This window comes from Dufourea novaeangliae, unplaced genomic scaffold, assembly GCF_001272555.1.
Source record: "Dufourea novaeangliae isolate 0120121106 unplaced genomic scaffold, ASM127255v1 scaffold130, whole genome shotgun sequence".
NCBI lineage: Eukaryota > Metazoa > Arthropoda > Insecta > Hymenoptera > Halictidae > Dufourea > Dufourea novaeangliae.
The window spans coordinates 451,261-478,235 of record NW_015374004.1 but is presented as its reverse complement, the minus strand read 5'-3'; the positions used below and the strand labels follow the sequence as shown (position 1 = coordinate 478,235).

Below are 26,975 nucleotides of genomic sequence, written 5' to 3'. Positions count from 1 at the left end.
GTGCACGTGGGTACGAGAGTCTTGTTAAATGTGAATAGCCTCCAGACCGATCCCCAGCAATGCCTGACAATAGTCGATAGATTCATTCAAGAATCTTTCATCTTAACAATGCTTTTTAACCGTTGCCAGACTCGCAGGAACTGAAATTTAACTCATAAAGTAATTGTTTAAGTTGAATGTAGTGTAAACATTTTATAAACTCACAATTTAGTATAGATCTATAATCTGATTCCCAGTGAACATCCTATACGATTCAATTATGTTTGTTTAAATATTAGGTTGTACAATGTTTTGATGGGTTTTACTCTTAAAGAGTAGACTAATAATAGTTTTAATTGTAATTTAATAGTAATTTAATGAAATACATAGTGATTCGTTTATAACGTATGTGTTTTTAATAGAGATTTTTATTGTAATAATAGAATTTTCTGAATATTATTATATTATTCAGTGAATTTATGTAATTGAATTATATTAATAAATTGTCAGTTTATCACAGAATGGGATGTGTCTTGTGGCGTTTGTAAGTTTATTCCTTTCATTTTTTAATTTCTTTTTACGAGTTCAATTTCAATTTTATTTTCAAAATAAGAACACACTCAATTGCATGAACTATTGTTTGAAACAACAACTCATTTTGTTATATTTGTATTATATAATTGTTACACATAAAACCATATTAGTATTATACAATTGTTTATTATTTCTATAAAACCATGCCGATAAAATCATCTGCAGAAAATCCATCAAAATTGTTGCACTGACCCAATACGTTGAAATTTTTGTAGATTTATAGCAATTAATAGATAACCGCGCAAGTACGAAACTTACAAACAAATCAAACAAAAATTTCGATTTATTTAAAGAATGGTATTATTTAGAAAACTTCTTATTCTTAAAGTATATTATACTTCAAGACAACAAGATTTTCGAGTAATTCACCTTTCTTACCCAATGAATTTTCAACGATTATGAAATATATAAATATAAAGTACAAATGGAACTAACACTTGTAATTCAATTCCAATAAAAAATGTATATACACTTTTATTACATAAATGTACATATCTGTCATTGATGAGTCACTCTTTGGGATAAGATTTAATTTATTCCGTATGAACAAATTATTATTAGGGATAAAAAGTGTTTTACATATGTTACAATAATTATTTTTGTCTACATTGTTCACGTATAAAGTTTTGTGTATTCCTTTAAGTGTCATTATAATTCCCTCTTTAGACCTATTATGGTATGATACTTATTTACTCAGTTATTAATACTCATTTACGTGGATAAAAAAATATAATAGGTAATAAGTAAAAGTTGTGCTATAAAAAATGTTCGAACTGTTGACCATATACAGACATTTAATAGTTTGACAAATGGAAAATACATATTTTCTAGTGTACTTCTAGAAGATTTTTGCACGTATATTAATAATAGTTTTTGTATGTTTCTTGGAGTCGTCGATGGTGTAATAAGTTTCAGTGAAACACCTTTTATAGTCAAACTTTCACTGTAAATATCTCAATAAATACCCACTATAAACATACTAAGTTCAACGTCCCTATTTCTAATCATCTAGAAGTTCTGCTATCGCAGAAATCAATTTTTATTATTTATTTATGCAACAGTCAACAAGAAAGCTTTTGAGGTGTCAAATTTAAACCTCCCGTTATCATTAAATTTAAACAATAGTATTTTTAAATACATTTTAACTTAATAATAGTTCATTTAGTATGAAGTATAATATGTCCCTATTTCTGCTCAGCTAATACTGAAAATGCCAGGAAATACTGAACTAATTTAAATAATTTTTTGTATAACTAATTTATTGTTTAACTTTTTATACTAAATAAAAAATATACGTACTGAGCAAAAATCGGGACGTGATTAGATATAGAGACATTGACCTTATGCCTCATTTACTCAATTTTTAATGCTTCTTTAATTTTCGTAAAGAAATATAGAGTAGTCTATTTAAAAAAATTAAGATCACGTTCAAAATTTTACACGTAGTCAGTGTAGAAGAAAAAGATTTATACTGACATACAGTGAGGGACAAAAGTATTCGTATATCATTTAAAACGAAACAATTTTGTTCAAATTCGTCCGAGTGACTTGAGTTCTTTTGTGAAGTTAGGAACATTAGTTTACTAAATGATGTGTAAAAGAAATTTGAAAAATTTGCAATTGGACCGAATCGCGAAGAAAATAGTAAAGGTTGCTTTTTACAACTTCTTTATTTGAGACTGTAATGAAAATTTAATAAATACATATCGAAGACTTATGTTAGTTATATACATGTTGAAAATTTCATCAAAATCGGTTAACGTTGTTATGAGATACAAACAATTGAAAATCGGACCAATTTGAAAAGAATTGTTCCGTTTTAAAAGGTGTACCCTGACTTTTTTCAAATTGGTCCGATTTTCAATCGTTTGTATCTCATAACAACGTTAACCGATTTTGATGAAATTTTCAACATGTATATAACTAACATAAGTCTTCGATATGTATTTATTAAATTTTCATTATAGGCTCAAATGAAAATATTTAAAAAAGCAATCTTTACTATTTTCTTCGGACCAATTGTAACTTTTTCAATTTTTTTTTACACAGCATTTAGTAAACTAGTGTTCCTAAATTCATAAATAAACTCATGTTGCTCGGACCAATTTAAAAAAAAGTTGTTGCGTTTTAAAGGGTGTACGAATACTTTCTAGTTTAAAACACTTTTTCGTACAACAAATAATTTACGATTAATTTGTAATCGTTGAGTTAGGTGCCTCACCCTGTAACGCAACATGTTCTTTCTAGCAGCCGTGGAGTTGTAATGTAACCGTGCTACAGGAATGGTGGTGGAGGTGCCTAACACTCTTTTCAGCCCTCGGCCGTCGACAGTTCAACGCAGCCTGTAGTCTTTGACGGTTGCTCGTCCTCGGATGCGTTGTGTTTTGCTTACCGGCGTATACGTCGTACAATATTTTCCACGTTTACTAAATAATAGAGAAAGTCACCGGAAGACAAATTAAATTTTTTGTATTCTTTTAACGTACAATATGGTGGATTGAGGTGTTTCTCGAAGTAACAATCTATTTGCTTTGTGTTAGTGAACGAAAAGTTCATCGAGCGTCAAACGGATTTTCTACCTTGAATTGTTTGTGCACGAAAAATCAAAGTAATGGTAAGAATATTCATATTTATATTGTTTCCGCGGTCCTTTTTCTGTCAAGTAACGAAAGTAAAAAAAACATAGTGAAAAATGAAAGGCACGTGTCGATAACTGGTAACATAAACACGTGTCGATAACTGTTAATAAAACATGTTCTTAAAATGAATAAATATTAAGGTTACACTGAGTGTTTTGATTAGGTTGTTTTACTCCTAAATTCATACGGAAGAAATAAAAACATGAAACAAACGTGTTGATAACTATGATATGTTTTTCTCTCATCACATTTTCCGTTCGTTTCGTAATAAGCGGGAAAAAATGGTGATAATTCGACGGGGTCAGAGATCAAGCGGAGATAAACGCATCCTTCTTAAAAATGTAACGGAAAAATTACTCCGAATTAGACTAGAAGCGACGAGCGTGATTTTAAACGCGAACGTATGTATATTAATAATATTATTGTTAATTATAATGTTTAAGATAATCGGATGAATGGTGCTTCTTTTATAACGCATAAACGTTTGTCAGTTAATCACCGAGCGCTGTTAGCGGAATTATATTCTTTAATTAGAATTAAAAGTGTTTCATTCGATTGGAAATTTAAATATCTTTTTTAAATTTTAATAAGTTTGATTACTTAGATACGCTTTAATTCAGAAATGTCGTATGAAATTCAAACAAAGTCATTTCTTCGAGCGATGAAATCGATTTCTACGCATGAACAGTAGTTGACGGCTTTTAGGCTTTGTTTACAAAAAAAATTTTTAATTTAATATTAACCATTATTCTTTTCTCTATGCAAAATAGTGTAATAAAATTACTAATGTGTTGTGGTTTCTTACGCATGAAATAATTAAAATAAAAACTCTAATCGTTCTTCGAAAAATGAAACATCATTTCTTCAAAAGTTGCTCTATGAAGCGACAATATTAATGTAGTTTTATAACCGTATCGTTGGTTACGTTATTATCATTGAACATCTTCAGAAAATTGCTACGCTCCTGACGTAATTCCTCAAATGGATAATGCCTTCGTTAACTTTGTGCTCGGTTTTAAATAGTTTGTTACTAGAGCCGTATCGTATTTAAAATCGTTCTTTTTTTTTTAACTTTTTTGAAAGAAGAAATGCAAATATCATGCGAAAAACGCGGACGAAATTAACAGAAAGACATTCCGCGATGCCACCTTGATTCAAACAGTCAAGATATCCGTGTTTCGCGTACAGAGCCCTTAATTGGACTTAATTAACGATCGTCTGTCTTTGTCATCTAGCCGTGACTCACAACGACTATAACTTCTAGTAAGTACTTACCTTGTTTCATCTTCACGCTATTCTTACTTATCCTCTCCGCTATATACCAGTTTACGAATTACTTCCTTTTGCACTATAGAAACAGAATTCGACACATATATTAGGTGTTGCGTACTTAATGTTTCTTTTTTTAAAAATATATCCCACTTTATTTCAGCCATCTTCACATCGTTAAATATGGGATCGAGATACTTACTTGTAATTCGTTAGCAAGAGTGTGTTAATTCAGATGGATTTTATTTCGATGAAAAATATTTCTTTCATTATAAGTAGACTGCGAACTTCATGCATTTATAGCCAATAGGGCTTTGCGTAATGCCAACGATGCAATGTATTTTCTACATTGTTCTGAACCCAATATAAAATATTTAAGGGGCCATGCTCAGTCACAAGGCCGAAAAAGAGTGTTCTTTAGGAATTTTTTTCTCGAAAACTATAAGACCTTTTTCAAAAAATGTGTTTGTGTTTCAAAGATTGCAGTTTCTAGATTGTAAGGTATTTTTTTTATTTAAAAACATTTGTTACTAAATAAATGGTGAGCGATCTCCCGGATGTCTCTTCACAAAAAGTGGTCTGCCGTGATCACAGTAACTTCGTAACGGTTCCTCTGAAATTAAAAATTCAGTAAGATTTATCTAATGGAAGAACGAATCTTGTCCTTGAACGAAGGATTTTTCGAAATATTGATTAGGAACAAAATGGCGAACATTTTACTGAAAAAGTGCGATTTTCACCTAAAAAATCACTCGTTTTTGATCAATTAAAAAAAAAGTATGGAACGAACAAAAGAATCCTTCGTTCAAGGACAAGTTTTTCTGATTTGAAATAAGACGCAAAAGGCTTCATGTAAATCGACACAGTAGTTTTCGAGAAATATTGATCACCGATTTGAAAAATGTAGTTTCGAGAAAAACGCGTTTAAAGTTTCAAATCAAGCTTACACTTATATAAAATGTTCATTTTTTAACGCCTGTAACTTTGTCATTTTTAATTGGATTACCTTGAAACTTGCACAGAATATTTTGGAGATGTTGTACTTAAAGAGAATGTAGAAAGTGAAAAATCGATTTTTTGAACACTTCTGACTAAGCATGACCCCTTAAGTAGGGTTGCCAACCGTCCTTTTTTGGAAAGAACAGTCCTTCAACAAGCTTTCCTGTCCTTGTTCTTTTTTGAGTTTAGAAAAATGCCGAATGTCCTTCATTTCTAAGTCTGTTAAATAATTCATTTCCAACATAGCAGAAATTTGTTGTTGTTATTGAAGATTCGAAGCAAAAGAAAAGTTGGATTTGAATATGGATGACCTTTTTGATGAAGTAACATTAATTCAAAAAACTTTGGACTCTATTCAAAGTTCTGAACATTTTACAAGATCCAAAACATCATGTAGCAAATAACACATGATTTTAAAAAGTGCTGATTATAAATGTATGAATATTTTTAAAATAGTTTCGTATGTGTTTTCAATTCCTGCAACATTAATATACTATGAAAGAGTTTTTAGTGTCATGTCAACTAAATGGAGAAATGAACGAAATAAATGTTCGGTTGAACTTATAAAAAATAAATTATTTATATATTTTAATTTGAAAGAAAGTTGTTCAAAATTTGCCGAAAAAATAACAAGTGATGCACATTTCCTCAAGTCTGCCAAACATCAGAACAACTATAATTTAAAAAATTAAAAGTTTACTTTAGCTTTCGTTTTAAAAGTTTCAAATATTTTTTCAAGTTTTTCTACATCTTTTAACATTAATGTTTTCTAATTGAATTCTAATGATTATTCTAATAATGCATCTTTTGTGTTTAATGTGTCGATATATTATTACCTAAATTACAAAAGTAAAACTTTTTTCAATTGTTTTCGAGGTTTTAATAAATTGTTCGTTCAGATGAATATTAATTCTAAAATTGTATTCCAATAATTGATAATAATAATAAAAAAGGAATTAATATAAATATATTTTGTAGTGTCTTTTATTGCGACTCGACAGACTTTTTGTCAAAAATTACTTTAGAAAATATCATTTTGCATACAAATCCGCAGTCTAATTATAAGTCTTGGTCGTTCAAACACTACAATTTAAAAATGACACTTGCTATGTAGCAACCTAATATAATATCTAAACTGCGGATCTTTATGCGAAACGACATTTTCTAAAATAATTTATACAGGTACGAGCAAATATAGGAATATCTTTCGCTCTTAAGTATTTCATTGGATTGGGAATAAAATAGAAAATTCCTGGTATACAATGAAAGTTTTATTTTTTATTGTATTTCATGGGGCTCTAGAGGCTGTAATTGCATAAAATCCGCAGTCTAATAATATCTAATAAATGAAAAAGATAGCATTTTATATAATTTGTTCACAATTAACGACGACAGAATACTTTAAGTCTCCTAAAGATGGTAAAACGTGCAAACTGGATTATGTAAATGAACAATGGAATTTCGTTAATGTGCATGAAATTCCTTAAATTTTTTTCTTCTAAATTTTGCGTTCATTAATCGTTTTTATTCCACAAATATGTGAACAATGATTCGTATAAGAATATTGTATCGAAAAGCCTGATGTCATTTTCAAGTGAGAAATTTATGAAATTTATTATTATTTAAACAATAATGAACAAACTGCACATTTTTAGTTTGACAAAAAAGTGCAAAAATGTTGGAAATGTAGTTTCTTGTGTATGTTTGAGATATGGAGGGATAAATCATTCCCGAAATGAAATGAATTATGCGATCGATATCAGAACCTCTCGCATTCAAGTGAACCATGTGTTTCGCGTGTAGCCTGCGACATTAAAACATCGGCCTGGTCTGAATAACAGATATAAAGATAAGATGATGTAATTACCTACATATTTCATTTTACCATGAACTTGTGCTGTAATTACGTCTGATGATGTTTTCCTTACCTATGGTTTTCAGAATTAGATACAGTAACACGATTACCTAATAGTTCTATGCGTTCAATTTGTAACGTTGATTGATGACTTTGTTTGTTATGTTGTAATTATACCTTACATAACAAATATGCAATATTGTAGTGAACTAATATAGAATTAATTTGTACCGATATGTATTATGAATCTTTTAGTTCCTTTATAATTTCGTTTTACGGATGATCCTCGATTTGTTATTCGGTAACAATAATAAAGGAACATAAAAATAGCCAACATATAACCGGAAAATATATATTGTACAAATAAACTAAGACATTTACGTGAACAGTTATCGAATTTTGATTTCAGACAGTTAATAATACGCGTGAACAAAGCACAAAAATGAAAATAACAAAGTCCTTCCAAATCTTTGAAAATAACTTCAAATGACAATAGATCATATATTACGTGGTATTTTCGTGATATTACTTATACATATAATAGTTATAATGATAGATGCTAACTTTATAATAATAATAATAATAATAATAATAATAATTTATTAATGGGATAAATACCACTTAGTACAGAATCATAACAACGAGAGAAGGACGTACATAAAAATGGAATTAAATGATAAAGATGTATTAATTTGTTATTGACGATGTGAAGAAATGAATTCTTTCATGCTGGCGGAGAGTGATTATGTTTGGTATATAATACAAGTAATGCATAGTCATAATTAAAATATGTCAAATGAGGTATTTATATATATCTATTGAAATTATACATAAATAGCAAAAAGACTGATTGATTAAGCAGACAAAATATTGCATGGCACATTTAAACATGAGAAAATCAGAAATACTGGAATTCGATATTCATAAGAACGCAATAACGACAGGTATTTGTATGCAAAATTTCAAAGTATTCTGTCTTGAAAAAACAATTAAACAGTTTCTCTTCAGCTACGAATACGGTTCGAAAATCTTGTTAAAAACAGCTCGGCAATTTAATTGTTTCGGGAACAGAGGATCATTTTAAGGATTTACCTTGGATCACAATAATGATAGAGCAATCGTTATCGTCTGTATGCTACTGTCCCGCTAGTATTCTTATCCTGTAATCTTGCATACACTTCCGGTTGCGACAATCACTATATGTATGTATATACAATGCGTATGAAATAAGTCTGGACGCAGAAGAAAAAGGGTATACCGTTCTCAACAATACCAAAACGATCAAGTTACGAAACCGAATGGCTCGAAACGGTCGTTTGTGTGCGTTACCAATTAAAATAACACAAGAAGAACTTATAATCCAAATAATATTTTATCAGTAATTTGACTAACGATACATTCTTCAAAACTTCTTATTCTTAAAGTATATTATACTTCAAGACAACAAGATTTGCGAGTAATTCACCTTTCTTACCCAATGAATTTTCAACGATTATGAAATATATAAATATAAAGCACAAATGGAACCAACACGTGTAACTTAATTCCAATAAAAAATGTATATACAATTTTATTACATAAATGTACATATCTGTCATTGATGAGTCACTCTTTGGGATAAGATTTGATTTATTACGTATGAACAAATTATTATTAGGGATAAAAAGTGTTTTACGAAAGAAGGTGTACGATTTTTAGTTACCTTATATGTATAAGATCCAATGTTAAAAAGAATGTACTTACTATAGTACAGGTGATGCACCGAATGTAACGATTTCAAATTATGTACGAAAACAGTTTCATACAAAAGCTGCTATAGTATCAAGTGGGACATATGTTACAATAATTACTATAAATACTGTTATCAACAATACCAAAACGATGAAGTTACGGAATCGAAATACTCAAAACGATCTTTTGTGTTAGTTACCAATTAAAATAACACGAGAAGAACTTATAATCGAAATAATATTTCATCAGTAATTTGACTAACGATACATTCGTTATTTCAAGCATCGAATCGAAGTGGAATTCGCTTAAGAGGACCGCGTTACGCATTGCCGTCGAAGATGTCGAGGAAGAGGCTTTAGCATGAACCACCACGCGACTGGATTCAGAATTCTGATAGCGATACTGACCCTCGGTAGTCTTCGTTCGGTCACAGTGGTGAACCATCATCCGGACGAGGAATATTTTCTACAACATGAGGTACTTTACGAAGACGCGATCGCCGAAGCGAAGAAGCTGGAAATTTATCCCGGTATGAAATTCACAGATTACACCGCACATACAGTGAGAGTCAAAAGTGAGTATACACTTTGAAAGTATGGGGTCCATTGATATTTATCTCTCTATCTTTAGAATCTAACATTTTGCATAGGTGTTCTATTAAATTTAGATCTGGTGACTGTGGAGGTAGGACCTGACTGATTGAAAGTGTTTTTCAGCAAACAATTTTTCACCACCTTTAGTATACAGGGTGTAACAAAAATGTTGGTACACCCGGGAATGGGAGACTCGTGGGGTGATTTGAAACATGTTTTTCCTTAGTAAAAATGTTATCCGAGACTTTGTTAACGAGATATTAACGAAAAACCCCGACCAATCAGAGCGCGAGTTTGCCGGCCAAGTTTCGGCGGTAACGTTGGCCACGTGCTGCAATTGGTAGCCAACGTTACCGCGGGAACTCTACCGGCAGACTCGCGCTCTGATTGGTCGGGGTTTTTTCGTTAATATCTCGATAACAAAGCCTCGGATAACATTTTTGCTAAGGAAAAACTTGTTTCAAATCACCCCACGAATCTTCCATTTTCGGGTCCTCCAACATTTTTGTTACACCCTGTATACATATTTCGGGCCATGAACTCGCATTAAATGACCCATGCTTGCAACTGAATTTGATTTTGAAATATTTAAATATCCAAATCTGTCTATAGTACTATGAATAAAAATCAACATAATAGTACATTCACCATGTTTAACCAAATTTTATTGTTATAGTTCCGAATTTCTTTTTCTCGGACATGTTAGCTGCCTATTTATCCCGAGAATGTTAACAAAATCATATCCAACTGTATTACTACCATGATTAATAGCAAAATGCTACAGAAGTATTACCATGAACCTCACGTTTTGTAAGGTGTACACTTAGTTTTGACTCTCACTGTAGGTATACGAAAGCGTTAGGTCGAGCTCCTTGTCCGACTTTATTCTACATCTGGTCTATAAAGCATCTTTACGAAGCAGAGAAATCTATTTATCTTTCCTCCGAGAATAGCTTCCATTTGATCTGTCTGAACGGATACTTTGGCCACATCCTCCTGCAACGAATTAACTTCATCGGCTTTTCGTTTTATTAATCGACCTTCTTTATGTGTCCCATTTTTGCAGCCGGTATGGACGAAAAAGGTACGAGACCACGATAGATACCGAGTTAATTGTCTGTTTAGGCTCCGTGCATGCTAGAAACGGGAGGACACCTTGTTTTTGGTACACTCGTTGCCGGAACATTGCTGAACATCAGCACCGATCGTTTATTTTTCTAACGTAGCATTACTATCGACAGGAAATAGAAGCCAAGGTTGCCTTCTTTATTCGAGACTTTAAACTAGTCCACGTTTTCTACGGTCGTACATAATAATTTGACTAAGCGAATCTCAGCACAAATGTACAGGGTGTATAAAAATTATATGTCACGACCACCACAGCGGGATTCTAAGTCTCTGGATCGGTGGAAATCTGTTAAAAAAATGAACCGCAAAATTGACCTTAACTTTGAAAATCAAGATCAAAAGGTCAAATTTTTTTATTTTATTGCATCGTATAGTACTCATCGTGAGGAACAAAAGTCTCAAAGGAACCAAGGATCTTAAGTCAACCGTTCTCTTAAAAAACAATGTTAAAGTTCCATTTATCTTCTAGAATGATTTTACTGTTACAATGTGTTTATATTTGCACGTGTTTCAAAAGCTACTACTCGAAAAATTGCTTAAAAAAACATGTTCACATTTTGATGTATCCAACTCGTGCTCTGATTGGTCGGAGTTTTTCGTTAATATCTGGTTAACAAAGCCTCGGGTAACATTTTTGCTAAGAAAAACCTTGCTTCAAATCACCTCACGAGTCTCTCATTTCCGGGTCATCCAACATTTTTGTTACACCCTGTATAATTCGTTCAGTTTTACTCTTCGTTTCTGCCTTTTTCTCCATTAATTCATACAATTTTACCATCATCTCCGATCTGTTTTTTAGCATTTTGGATGCAGAAATTAACTTCCGTTTTGGAATTAGCTTTCAATTTGAATTTTATTCTCTTAAAGTATTATGCTAATTTGCGAGTAACGCAGTGGAAAGAAGCATTTACTTATTACCGGTGAATGCACCTGTGTTTAAGTCAGTATCGAGAATAATGCCATCGGCACCGTGTGCAGCCACGACACGATTTCAAAACAATTGCGTAAAGCATCGAGACACTAATTATCGTGAATCATACTAATATTCCGCCTGTTTAATGCGATTGTCTCATAACGGCATCAGAAATCGAGAATAATGAGACGTGATTATTTATTCTCGAATGAAAATTATACATACATTTATAATTTCGGTGCTCGGGGAACATGGTGTTCAGCAGTAGGGTAAGTGTGTCAGTTACTGTGCCCTTACATTATGTTTATGTACAGTAAATTACGTACTCATTCAAATGGATATATTAAAATTTGTAAATAAAATTTAATTAACAATTAGCATAATTGGAGTAAAAGTGTGAACTATTAACACTTAGATTATAGTAATAATAATTATTGAAATTATGTGGTGACGATTTGGTGATATTTCGCCAGAAATTTTATTGAAAAGCTTAAGGGATACCGAGTAAATGGAGCTACCAAATAAAAAGAATAATAATCCCCAAAACCAAAAAAATTTACTGCGGGTCCGAAAAATTCGTTTAAATAACGGAAAAATGTATAATACAATCGATTTGATGAAAATATTTTGTTAATTTATAATAATCCAGTAACTGAAACAAAATTTTGGTTTGTTGCTATTACTGTATGCAGTAACTGGACCCATTTTCACGTTATGCGTCGATTACTGAGCCCTTTAATAACAAGCTAAATCTGAACTCCTAACCTTACTTTTATAGATACCTACTATCTAACGACTAACAATAAGACGTGTATGTACCTACGCATTAGTTTGTCTTGTTTACTACAATAATATTGTAAGTATTCAGAAATGTAGTAATAAATTGTTCAAAAATGTTCGAAAAGGAAATTTTTCACAATATAACTGGCACATAGTAATCAATACAAGTATTCAGTAACTGACACACAGTAACTGAATTTTCGTATACACAAGGGCACATTAACTGACTCAAAAAATTATTTTTATATTTTCTTTACTATCGTACATTAATTATAGTACTTAATTGTAAAAAAAAATCCTACTTATATAAGAGACATCAAAATATAATTTAAAAATGTGTCGAAGAGCAAAATATAAAAAACAGCTATTTAATTGATCGAAAACTTTGATCTTCGTCTTAATGGGCACAGTAACTGACAGACATACCCTATGTAGCATCTTTGTATGGTATGGCTTGGCTGCGGTCTGACTGCTCTGTCTTTAGTAGTAGAGTAAAGCTATGTCTACACTGTACATATAACATAACATATTGTATAGCAATGTTATAAAACTTGTTAGAAAAACAGAGGGAAAAATGTTATATAACATTTTTTATGTTATATAACAAGTTATATGTTATCCATCTAGTGTGTCGCCATTATTAATAATGAGACGCGAAATGTTATACAAACTTGTTCCAGACTTGTCTGAAAGATATAGTCTTGTAACAAGTTATAAAAACATGTTGGATAGTAACATGTGTAACAACAATTTGTTGTATAACACTGTTTTGCGATATATGTATATAGTGTAGACGCAGCTTAAGCAGTTGCTTTTTAGTTAATTTACAATGTGATCTTCATTTAATCGAATATTCTTCTCAGAATTTTAAGCTCCTACGTCTACAATAGATCGTTGATTACCTGTTTAACCAAGTTGAGTCATCATTTCATGTTACTCCAGCGGTTAATAATAAACTTTAAAAAAATGAGAACGATAAAGCAATACAAACTAAAAATATTCTTCTTTCACTGATTTCCTGGTTTTTCATTCAACCAACTATCAGAGAGATTGATCACCAGAAATGAAATGTTTTTCGAATGTTTCGGGTAATCAACGTTTTACTGTAATGAACAAATTGGCATTTTGTTGTTATTTAACCCCTTGCCTTACAACATCGAGTCAGACAAGTGATAATAATTTCAAACTGAATTTAGTAAACATGTATATTATTTGTTTCCTTTGAGTCGACGTGAATTACTGTTTCCCTGTTATTAACATTTAAACTTTAGAATAAATGTAACACTTGTCATAAGAATGGAATTCCTTTTGTATAAAAGTAAAGTATTAACGATAAAGTTATTCTTAAGAGTGAAGTCGCAAAAGACATCGTATGGCAGGGGGTTAAAATTTCTTATTAACGAACTAAAATATCATATCTATGACACATTTCTCAGGTCCCATTCCAGGATGCAAGCCTTGTACAAATGCAGAGATGACTTACTGTGAAAATGAAAGTGTTATAAACGATCATTGCTGTTGCGATGGCAGTTTCAATGGTAAGTAAAATCGTTAAAAAATAATGAAAATTATACAATCATTTCACTATTCCTCCTCTTACCTTTACACAAACTATGGTATATGACTGAGTTAGGCATCTTTCTATTATAAAACGAATTGTTTACTTAAGATTTTGACTTGTTCGATTCGAAAGTATGTTGAAACATTTGTGTGGTTGTTTATGTGAATGAGCAAATGCTTTTCGTCGAAATTATTTTGTTGGAAAATGATATAAAATGTAGTTTCAAATTTTAAGCCAAAAGCAAATAATGAATTCGATAAATACATATTTTACCAATATTGTTTCTGGTATTTACAGTAAGTATGAAAATTTTAATCTAACGTAAATAGTTCTTTATAATATACTTTAACGCTTCCCACTAAAAATAAGAAATGCTTCATGAGTACCCAAACACAAACAGTTTTTTTTAATAATAATGCAGTGACAGCTTCACTGTAAATTAAAATAAAAATCGACCTAATCACGAAAAAAAAACATTGTTACTTTACAAAGCAATTGCACTTAATAACTCTGCTCTTATTCCAACAAAAGTATAAACGTCCAAAACTAAAAATGACATGTTAGTACACAAGTATTAGAAACCGTTAATTAAAATGAATTTCACTTTAGAATGATTTATTCGATACCCTCATGAAACGAAATCACTTTAAATACATATTATCTTTCATTTTATACTTTAAATAACTTCTGCTCAAGCCTGTTGTTTGGTAAAGAAACTCTTCGGTTTCCTAACACTTTTTTTGTAAACACTGAACTAATTATTCTGAAATGTGAAACGATTACCTTGATACTACATGGTTTCTTTGATTCGTGTTGGCTTTCCAATTCCGTATCAGTCACGTTTTGTCACTGTCCTTCGTTTATTTGCGTATAGAAATCGGCTGAAAAACGGCAATCGCGTGTAGGCAATTTCTGCGTCGAGAATTGACCGTGGAATCATTCGCGGCTCGATTATGCAACTCTACAGAAATTTCGAACAACAATAATGAAACCTGGAATCGTCACAATGCCTGTAATTTTCGTAATCTAAACCATGGACGTACTTATGTATGCTCAAAATCGCATATTCGCACGTCGCACAGTGGTTTGAAATAGGAGGAAAAATTTGCCCAAAAGTGGCAAATTTGTTTCTCTCATTTTAAAGTCTGCTACATGGTTAATATAATGAAAAGAAAATATTTCCACTGGGAAGGGGTCGCAAGTAAACTAAAAGTTTAAAGACGTGCAGAAAGTTTATTTTACTTTGATGTTACCTACAGCCTCAATATAAAAAAAAATTAATTTCACATCTATTTTATTACTTGCTTTCTAAGGTATTAGCCCGGTCAACTTAATTTCCGAATTCCAACGAATAACACAAATGTATAGGTCACTTTAAAATTTACTTTAGAAAAAAACCACTAAATTCACGGTGAAACACAGTCGAATTTTAAAGGTTGTTTGCATCTAATGTTCATACACAAAAAATTATTTGATTTGTTCTATACATTACTAGCATTCCCTGATTGTTTAATGTCTGCAATTTTGTTACCCAGAAGAAAAATTTTGAAAGGAGTTCATTAATTTTCGAAAATGATATAAGAGAACTTGTAATTAACAATGATAACTCTGTAAACAAATTTTTTAATATTATTTATAAAAAAGTATATAACAATTTTGTATTCTCTAAATAAATATGAACATTAAATACATGCTTACGACGTTTGGTTTTGAAATTCCCATTTTTACACGCAAATTAAGCTTCTGAACTTCTAAATCGCGGACCCCCTAGTCGATGACGGTTTATGAGGACTCGGTATATTGTCGGTCGTACTCGCTGTTTTCAAACGATAATTGTCAGTACAGTAGAACCTCCCGTATCCGAACACCCATTAGCCGAATACCCTATTATTCGAACGTTCTATCATGTAAACATTCTGTTATCCGAACAGAGTGTCTCCCAGCCTTCCTCTGTTACAAATATGTAACGCTTACATACAATATATACTTTTTTCTGTTCGATCGAATTCTAGGCAGTCGCTCGTATTGAAAAATTCCTGTAATTTACCCGCCAATAAGTTATAGTATCCATAAATACTCAAACGAACCTTCAATTTCCTTAATATCCGTTTAAATAAATGAAGTCTAGTATGAGTAAAAGTGATTGTTCCATTATCCAAGAATTCTTTTAACCGAACACTTGTGTCTCCTTATTAGTTCGCATACGGGAGGCTCTACTGTATATTTCTTTGTGTAATTTAATTCGAATCGATAAGATGCCATCCCAGTTTCCGAATAGGTACTCAGAAAAGAGTGTTTGTGATAATTAGACTGAGAATTTTATGCATTTATAGCCTATAGGGCTCTGTGACATAGAATAAAAAACAAAACTTTCATCGGATCCAACGAGTTTTCTACTTTATTCTGAATCCAATAAGATACTTAAGAGGGAAACTAAATTTCTACAATAGCACCTGGCTTTAAAAATTACTGTAAAAACTTTGATTTTTCATAAAAATCCGCAGTCTGGTATCATAGTGCTGAGTTGCAATTCGAAGATGTCAAGCTGCGTCTACACTATATAACATAACATGTTATATAGCAATGTTCTAAAACTTGTTAGAAAAACAGAAAGAAAAATGTTATATAACGTAAAGTTACATAACATTTTTCGTGTTAGCAAGTTATATGTCATCCATCTAGTGTGTCGCCATTATTAATAATGCGACGCGAAATGTTATACAAACTTATAACAGAGTTGTCTGAAAGGTATAGTCTTGTAACAAGTTATAAAAACATGTTGTATATTTTATAGCAAGGTTATACAAAAATTTGTTGTATAACACTGTTTCGTTATATGTATAGTGTAGATGCAGCTTTAGGAACTGAATATTGCGTAATATCATTTCCAAACTGTGTAGAAAGAGTGCCCACAGTGAGAACATGACTTTCGACATACGGTAATTAGCAATATTTCATTATGAAAAGAGTCAGCGCGGGAAATACAAAGTCTTTGAAAGATACAGTAAATCTTTAATTAATGCTCAAAACTGTGGACAGGTTTGAAGTTGTTATCGTAGAAAGACACGATTCCCGGGCCGAGTTTCGGCAGCTCGCTTTTCTATTTTGCTGGCAACGATTAAAAGCCTGCGTATGAATAGATTCACAGTAATGTGACGATGACATTTTTTTATTTTTGGTTCTTTGTTAATGAAAATTTCATCAACACCTTGATGAGATGATTCTGATTAAAATGATAGAATACACAATATACGTATGAAATTTGGAATCGTTTGTAATTAATAAGAAGTTTAATGAAGAAAACGAGTTAACGTGTAATGAGTTAAATATCTTATCCAGCTGAAATATCTACCTAAACATTTAAACGGTTATGTCTCCTCACTAATTCGGATAATACTGGGTAGAGTTACAAATAATTGCCACGTTCTTTATTTAAACTAATGCTGGCTGAAAATAATTTATGGTCATAGTTAATTTATTATCTAGTCACAAGTATTATTAAACTAACAATTAATAAATTTTCTGCAATCGAAATATTTGCATTATCATCGACATTTAATTATTATTTATGAACTTTTTAATGTTTATTGTAAAAATGATTAATCGAATAGATTGTGTGTTGTTTCGATCGGAGTGGAAACATTTCTTGCAAAATAAGAGAAAAGTGTTATTTTAGGATAAAGAAGAATTTTCATTGTGCTCAATGAAGAATGTGTAAACTCGTCGACGCCTTTAAATACAGCTGGACGGAAGGACAATCACCTGTTCAGGAAATTATCGTTCACTGTAACGATCCATCCTTCTTTTTCACACGCGTGTTGATGTCGAAAAACATAGGATGGATATATCGGGTGACTCACACGAAACGATCCCATATCTGTGAACAGGGACACTTGTTATCTCATGCGTTCTTCGTCCGTACTCTTCACGCTACTATCGGTCATCGACCTCTATGTATAATCCATTTGCTAAAATTCCTAATTACCATATCCTCATGGGCGTAGCCAGATTATCAGACGGGGGAGGCAATGTAATTTGTTTCCTCCGGGAAGGGGGGGGGGGCAAAGTCCAATTTTTTCTTCTAAAGTAGTGCAAAACCCACTGTTTTCCGTCCAGGGGGGACGGAACCTCTAACTACGGCCATCTTCTCACGTGACCTCGTCCTATAAACAAGCAGAATAAGTATATTATGTATTTTATTATTTTGTTTCAAGCTGTAGTGAATTTGCTTCACACGCACCTATCGCATGCAATTGTTCAAAATCTGTTCACTGTCGTACATTAAGTTAATATCGTTAACAATTTGGATAGGGTAAACCAACCAGTGAATGACAGAATTGTTGAATTTCTTGATGTTTAAGATTAACCCTTTGCACTCGACTGTCGCCTCTGAAGCGTCAAAATGTATGAAAAATTAAAAATTTCGAATGCAAAGGATTAATACTTGAATGTATTTGTTTATAACAACAAAATGTTGAAATTGCAATTACATTTATTTTTCTTGAAATTTTTATAAAAATAATTACTTAATCTTATTGTAATTTTTTAAAAATTATTTGTAAAGTACGAAATATTTAAAAGCCCAGTAAATGACTGCTACATTTCTGAAATATTTTTAATAAGAATTGTACTTACTAATGTTTGCTTAATATGTTAAACTAAAAATATGGGATATTAAAAGTGCAACAACGCTCTGTTTATAAACATTTAATAATTTTTAAATTTGTAATTTATATTTAATATTCCAATAGTGCCTCGCTATTATACAATTGCATTTCTTTGAAACAATTGCAAAATAAATGGTTAAAGAATATTTTCTTTTTTTCTTCAAACATGCTGCAGGGAATATTTTTGGTTCAAGGTCATTTTTTCGGAGTTTTCAAGGTCACCGATACTCTCTTTCTAAATGCGTATTCTTTTCTCTTGCTTCTTACAGCTGACATTAAAGTAGGCACACTCAAAAATATACAGGATCTTCCGCTTAAAACAGACCATGTAAATATCTTCTATATTATTTTGTACGTAATTTAAATGGTTTCAAGAAACAAATCAGATGATGCAAAAAGAGTATGCAGGTGAATTTAAAATTTTTAGAGTTCCAGGTCATTTCAAGGTCATACTATTGTTCATGGACACATGCATAATAATGTTGGCTATAACATACAACAGGAAAAATTATGTGCGTGTACGTACAAAAAACAGGGCCTTGTGACCTTGAAGAAAACATTAAAAAATGAAACTTATACAAACTTTTTGCCGCGAAGAAATCCGAAAAAGGCATTGTATGTGATAAATTAATAACATTGGTTAAAATGATTTTGGAGTTTGTGTTTTCAGAATTTGCACATTTTTGTGCATTATTGATTTTTATAATATAAATCGTAGCATGTACAACATTTAATCGTAAATGACTGGAAAAACAGCTATAGCGATTTTAACCATTTCCAGATGATATGTTTTCGATTCCAGCACTTTTCAATTCGTTATTCTTAACACAATATTCACCGTTAATGCATCTTGAGTGGATATGCGAATGGCAATAGCAATGGCGGTTGCAATAAAATTGCGTTGCTGCACGCACTACACAACACGTATCGAATACGTGAGTCCATTTCAATCAGTCATACGAATCGCACGTTCTTCCTTGCTCTTTTCTAATCGACGGAATCGATTAAACGGGGCTGCGGCACGATTGAAATCGATGTTGGGGCAATGCGAGTAACAAAAGTTCCATGGTATTCGCATTCCATGATTACAGTTTATCGTTGCATTTTCTAGTTACTTCAACTTTTAAATAAAATGTGCAGACTATATGATAAAAGTACACATACAGCGCCGGATGAAGGGGAGAGAGATCTAGGGGGGGGCAGTAGCCCCGGAACGTTCTATTTCTTTATGATTAAATGTTATTCAATTTTATTTAAAATAAATTTCAATTTTTGAAAATTTATGTATTTCGTCGTGCTTTTTTACAAAAAATCCCACACCGCTTTTCAACCAAGGGGCCCCGAAAATGTGATAGCCCTGGGCCACAAAAAATCTTAATTCGGGCCTGCACTCATATTCGCACGAGAATTTACAGTGGTGGCTATAAGAAAGTATAAAAGATGAACAAACTAACAAAGATAAGCATGTATGTATAATTTTACAGGGACGTACTCAAAGGCGACAGTCGAGCGACAGTCGAATGCCTGCGCTTGCTGTCTTTGAGTACCACTGCCAGCGTCGCAGGTTTTACTCTACTATTTCGCTCCTGTATTGAACACAAAAGTGTCTTACCATTTCTGTTAATAACTATTAATGTTTGAACACAGGAAATGTTCAAAGTTGAAAATTTGCATTTTTCTAAAAAATCAAATTTCTCGGAAACTGAGCGTGATGGCAAAAAACTGTTTACGGATTCGTATTTAGTACAGAAGAATCTATAAGAATCAGCAACTGGATGTTCGAAGAGAAACAAAAAGTTAAATTTTGTTGACCAGTGTAATTAACGTTTGCAAAATATTTTTCGTCGTTAAGAAACAAGAACACCGCCATTTCCTTACATGGAATCGCAGTATTTATTTCATTTACACAACGACATCAAATAATGTTGTATTTATTCATTTACAATAAAAAAGCATTTCAAAATTCAGAACTCAGGTGGAAATACATAATTTATGGGTCATTCCACGCGAAGTCGGACATTCTTTGGAGTAACATTTCGGATTTTGTTCAAACTTGAATATATTGTAGTTTCTCATGGCATATAAACGTATCTGGAAAGATTTTTCAAAAGTTTTTGAATTGCTGTTTATACAGCTGTTAGTACTACATTTTCGTAAACGAAATATCTTATGAAACAATTTTCATTTGTTTTTTTTGACGCAGTTTCGTCTTCCTTTTAGTGATAAAATACGTCGCTGAAAATTGAACCTCATTATCAGAAGCGTAACTAACCTCTTACATTCTACATTTCAACTATTATTTTTATCAGTACATGAAACAAAGAGATATCACTTGTCCTAGTTGTATAAATTATTCTGCATGTCTTGAAATAAAGGAGGATGATAAAAGAGTGGCGAAAATGGTTCTTCGACACGTAAGCTACAATATTAATAAGACATATTCTAGAAGTATCAAAGATATTAGGAATGCATAATTATTTATCGACAATGTAATGGGAGAGTTGTCCAAAAATTAGATGAAGAGAACGGTTCATGGAACGACAAATTAGGAGTATAATAATATATTACTTACAAATTATAAGTAAATTATAGTATAATTACAAACACATTTCCCCGAATATTTGCGTCGTCATTAATTATCTGAATTTTTCTAAGGTTGTTAATCAATACACTCTACATTGCTATTTTACATACAATTAAAATATAAACTTTTATCTACAAAATAGCAATTAAATCATTATATTTCATGCATTCGTTTAGAAGTTATGATGATTTAAAATCAGCAACTCCAAATTTTTCGCTCCATACACCGTTCTCTTCACCTGCTTCTTTCACAATTTTCTCATCACATGGGCGTTAAATAATTATGCACTCTTAATTTCTTGGAGCAAATAGAATAATGTCTTATTAATAGCTTAGATGCCGAAAGAACCAGAAACTTAGCCACTTTTTACCATTTTTCTTTGACAATCGTCTATTAGTTACATATGTAAATATAATAGATGTCCACAAATTATATTTATTGTTAAATTGGAAAGTAAGATTATCATCTGTAGACGAGGCGTTCTGTAAGCAAATCGAATTTACTGTTGCCAAGAGGTTATGCTGTCCGGAATTCAGACGGAACCGGAAACCTTCAACTGGTTACGTGCACCGCTTGTCAACCGACCCAAGTGCAAAACTGCCAGTTATCACGATACTGCGTTTCGTATTCGATAGTATCATCGGATATAAGAACACGTCTAATATAAAACTGGAATTTACCATTCATATTTCGTTCGGATACATGTTTCAAAGTTAGTCAAAAAGTAAATATTATTTTATTAGAACTAAACAAGAAATTATTGAACACAAGCCAAAATATAATTTTAAAAATCCCGTTTTGGATACTAGTTTTAACAAAAATCAATACTGATCTCACAACACACCGAAAATCGAAGGCTAGCTTAAGAATGTACCAATTCCTCCTCAGAGAAATATTGTGTACAGTACAGTAGCTATACATACAAAGTATAACAAAAATGTTGGAGGACGCGGAAATGGGAGACTCGTAAGGTCATTTGAAATAACTTTTTCCGTAGCAAAAAAGTTCTCCGATGCTTCGTTAACGAGATATTAACGAAAAACCCCGACCAATCAGAGCGCGAGTCTGCCGGCGGAGTTCCCGCGGTAACGTTGGCTACGCGCTGCGATTGGTAGCCAACGCTACCGCGGGAACTCGACCGGCAGACTCGCGCTCTGATTGGTCGGGGTTTTTTGTTAATATCTCGTTAATAAAGCCTCAGATAACATTTTTGTTAAGGGAAAAGTTATTCTAAATCATCCCAGGAATTAGCCCTTTCAAGTACTTACACTTATTATATTTTGGAACACCCCACATATTAGAACTTTAACAGAATTTTAGCATGTGCGAAAATTGGAGGAGTAGAGGGAAAACCACATAATCCGAATTTTCCTTATTACCACCCTTCTGATAGAGGTAGAGGGTAAAAAATTGGAATACGATGTTTTTTTTTGGTATGCTATCAAATGATATATCATAAGTCCAAGTTATACGTAGGCACTTACATTATTCAGATAGCACATGAAGCCTTGAAGACGGCTTCAAGGCGCTGTAGACCTAAAATAGCCGTAAAATGGGCATCTTCAAGGCGTCAGGTACTATCTGGGTAGTGTATGTGTGCTCAATATGTTAAACAAGAACAAAATATGCAATTGCAATTATGATTGTTAATATAGTAAACAATATAATTATTCTTACAATTATCGAATAGTTAGAAAATATCAGATTAGTAATTACTTTTTAATTCTTTTCATATTCTATCGACATTACTTTTCCGCTATATTTACTTATACCTTAATCGTAATTATATTATTTTAACAATTAATCAATTACAATTACAATTACAATTCGAACGTTGATACGTAGATGTGTATATGAGAAACTTTTTGAACACTCTGTACGCCTCTACACTATACCTTTCAGTTTCATTGATTTCAACTTTTTCTCATGCAAAGTCATTGAAATCGTGTTTCGTATATTTATTAGTCTATTGTTTTAGAGGTGTTCCCCTTCATCAAGCACACTTGTCGCGAGGGACCAGAAGAATGTAAAGTGCAGGCAGGGGATTGTGCTGAATACGCGAGGTTACGGGAATGTTGTTGTCATTCCTATTTAGCTTCTGTGTGTAAGTATTACTTGTACAATGACAATTTCTAAGTCGTACATAACAATAAACTAAAGTATGCATCCAGGCAACGATGCGTGCTTGTGTTGCCATTACACTTGTATTTGTTGTATTTTGTTCCATAGACTCCCAATGTTTACTAATATTTACATTAATTTTCTTTGCAATCAATTCATGACATACTAGGTGTCCCAACATGCAATTTGCAATTTTTTCTACTTATGTACAGATGTATTTTAAATTACAAATGTCTTCTTGATTTTTTACTGAAGGAAAATGGCAAAGTATTGTACTATACAAGATGTCCCACGTAACTGTTGCCACGAAATTTCAGGATATTTCTTGAGCTTTAAAAAAAATTATGTTACAGTTACACGAAAGTTGAATTACATTTAAGTGTGCACAACCTTTGTAAAAAGTTCCTTTATTTACATTTTTTTCGTGGATATAGAAGTTACCTGTTTTTAAATAAAACACCAGCATTTTTTACATATTTTTTACACAAATACCATATAAAAAGTCAACAACATTAGAAGTTGCATAATTTCTGTTGACCTTTATTAAATTATTTGTGATTTTTTTTATAACATATTTATAGTCGTTGGTTTTGTATAGAAAAAATGTTAAATAAAGAAACTCTGATTTACGAAAGTTATGCACACTTAAATATAGTTCAACTCTTTTTTAACACAATTTTTTGCAAAGTTCAAAGAAAGTCCTGAAATTTTGTGGCTGCATTTACTGGGGCACCCTGTAGATATAAATTAAACAGTACAGATCTTTGACTTATTAGGATAGCTAACTATAGCCGCAAAAGTTTAGTGATTTAGGTGGCAGTTTCTATGTTGTAAATATTCGTTAAATAAATAGGGATTACTTGATCAATAACTCATATGCATTACCTAATTTCAATTCGAGGTTAGCACAGATTTCGCAAAGTAGGCTCGACTGTACGCCTAGCACCGTATCACAATAGAGTTCCTAACAAACGTTCGCATGAATTTAATTATTGTTTCATTTTCGTACTTGAATTTCTTTTTTTTATAACTGTTTATAACATTTCGTATAAACAATTATTCACAGTCAGCCACACCTGTACAGCCAGATTTTGTCCAATGCCTGTTATAACCTTTTGTAACCAGAATAGGTACAGATTTGATACAGGATCTGCTATAAACAATCTACTGCCAATCTGCTTCACGATTCTGTCAGGCAGGCTCTGTCTGCAAATCCCAAGCCAAATTCGGAATCAGATGGCCATGGAGTTGTAGACAGATTTCGTCACTATTTGCTATCAATCTGCAACCAAATGGTAGTCCGGGTTGTTTCCTTAATTCCATCACATATATTTTAAAAAATATCGATAAATTACGATTAAGCTTTTTCGTAAGTAATTTAAGCTTTAATTTCTTTTATCCCATACAAATGTAGTGAACGTTAATATATTTAATACTTCTAATCTCTAATTTATACGGTTTAGTAAAATGCATGTATGTACGTATTAAGTTTGTCGGAGGTAGAGATTATATTTGGGTTATATTAAATAATAGAATAATATAATTAACAATAGAAGAAATATAGCATTTTCTATTTAAACATTTTTACTACGCAAATATTTGTTCTCCTTAATAAATTTATAAAATGTGTTGAATGTTCACACAATAAAATCCGTGGGCTATTGAGAGGACGTAATACAATTATATATTTAATCTGTTGTTAATCATATTTTTGTGTTTCAGGGAAATATCGGGCGAATGGAGCACAGTCGAATGTCGACACATGTCTTGCAAAGTTCATGACGATACTAGTGGTGCTCAGGTTCCTTGTATAATCAACGTAATGCCAAATATTTTGTATAATACGAATTATTATAATAAATTATTTTTCCATGTTAATAATAAGAATACAACGAAAACGAGTTCAGATAGATTTGATAAACCGTATACGACGAGTAATGAATTGAGCCACATAATTTCTACTTTTCTACAGACAAAGATGCAGCAACGAAACATATTTGAATTGACAAGGTGGAAGAAGCAATTTATTTAAAAACCTCCTTTCACTCTATAATAATATTGTATACTTCCTCAGATTAATATACAGGGTGTAACGGAAATAAATGAACGAAATCGAGGATCGAATTTTTTCCATTTTAACGATAAAAGGAGGTCGTGAAGATTTGAATTTAGAAATTCTTGTTGCCCAAGATACAAACAGTTTTTGTTTACTTACTTCGTTAAAAAAGTTGCCAAAACATGTTCAAAATTTGAATCAGAGTGTTCTAAATTCTGTCACGCAGGCATAAGTGAATTGTAAAGGAACCTCTTAAGATGTCCTCATAACAAATCGTCAGAAAAGAAAAATTTCTGAACACATGTTTATACATACATACCTTTCTTCATGCCGTCCCCTTATACAGGGTGAGTCACCTAATGTTTGCACCTCAAATATCTTTGTTGTTTTTAAAATTACGTAAAATGTCTTAAGGACAAAGTTGAATGGTTCAGTGGGGCTCACACGATACCAAACAAATTTTTGTTTTTATGTCATTTTTTATAGATATCAAGGTCACCTTCATTTTTTTCATTTTGAATCACCCCTTTTTATACACCTACAATAACGGTCCCTTTCATTAGGAATTCAGTGATTATAATTATTCAAGGTCATTCAAGGTCACAGAAAATAAGGGTGGTTCCATTTTAAAAAACGAAGATGACCTTGAAATCTCTAAAAAAAAAATGACAAAAACAAAAATTTTTGGTATCGTGTGAACCTCATTGTACCATTCAACTTTGTCCTTAAGACATTTTATGTATTTTTAAAAACAATACAGATACTTGGGGTGTAAACGTTAGGTACCTCACCCTGTATATATTTCCGTCATCTTCTGTATGGTACCGTCCAAATATTTGAAGTCGCATGTTATTACGTATTTGTAATTAAAGTTTTGCATGCTAATTCAATGTACAGTTTCTTATATTTAATTGTACTCTTGTTCACAATTCGTAATTTCTTAAGAGGAACATTATATAATATTCGTTCTATAACAGAACGTTAGTACAGTTAACCTCAAATTTTTGGACGGAAATAGTTACATATAAGTGTGATTGCATCGTATTATTATATTACTCGAATAACATTTACTTGTAAAGTGACTGTTGTATATACATAAGAATAGTAGGATAACATGATTATGTGAATGTGCGATGACACTATTGATTGTGGTTCTTTGTTCACCTACAACGAATGGAAAAGAAAAAAGTTTATGGTGTCTACAGAAACACTACGAGTCGTGCAAGTTCACTAAATATGTACGCAGATAATATTTTAAATAATATTTTCTGTGATGTGTAGCGTAAGAGGAGAATACAAACGTTAGAAAAATATGTCTTTGTTATTAATTTACGGCTTTGAAATTGTATGCGGTTCGAGTAACTTAACTATCCACTACATCCACCTTTTCGTCTGACTCATCTATGTACCTGTAGTAGATATGAGTCGACTTATCTTCCACTTCGAAATTGGTACAACAATAATAAAATGGCTAACATAATGCTTACCTGTTTCGATGAGAAAAAC

At 31.9% G+C, this 26,975-nt stretch overlaps 1 protein-coding gene across 2 annotated transcripts; it reads left to right on the top strand.

The window, feature by feature from the left end:
* Positions 1-3,075: 3,075 nt before the first annotated feature.
* On the top strand, positions 3,076-25,277 carry LOC107188189. 2 transcript variants are annotated; one of them, XM_015576442.1, is made up of 6 exons: positions 3,076-3,187; positions 9,349-9,595; positions 10,726-10,743; positions 13,917-14,018; positions 23,271-23,396; positions 25,136-25,277. In XM_015576442.1, exons 2-6 carry the CDS (start codon positions 9,427-9,429, stop codon positions 25,225-25,227), a joined length of 507 nt encoding a protein of 168 aa, XP_015431928.1. In that variant the 5' UTR covers positions 3,076-3,187; positions 9,349-9,426; the 3' UTR covers positions 25,228-25,277. The 2 variants fall into 2 exon arrangements, with proteins under 2 accessions (XP_015431928.1, XP_015431929.1); XM_015576443.1 differs by lacking the exon at positions 10,726-10,743.
* The last annotated feature ends 1,698 nt before the right edge of the window (positions 25,278-26,975 follow it).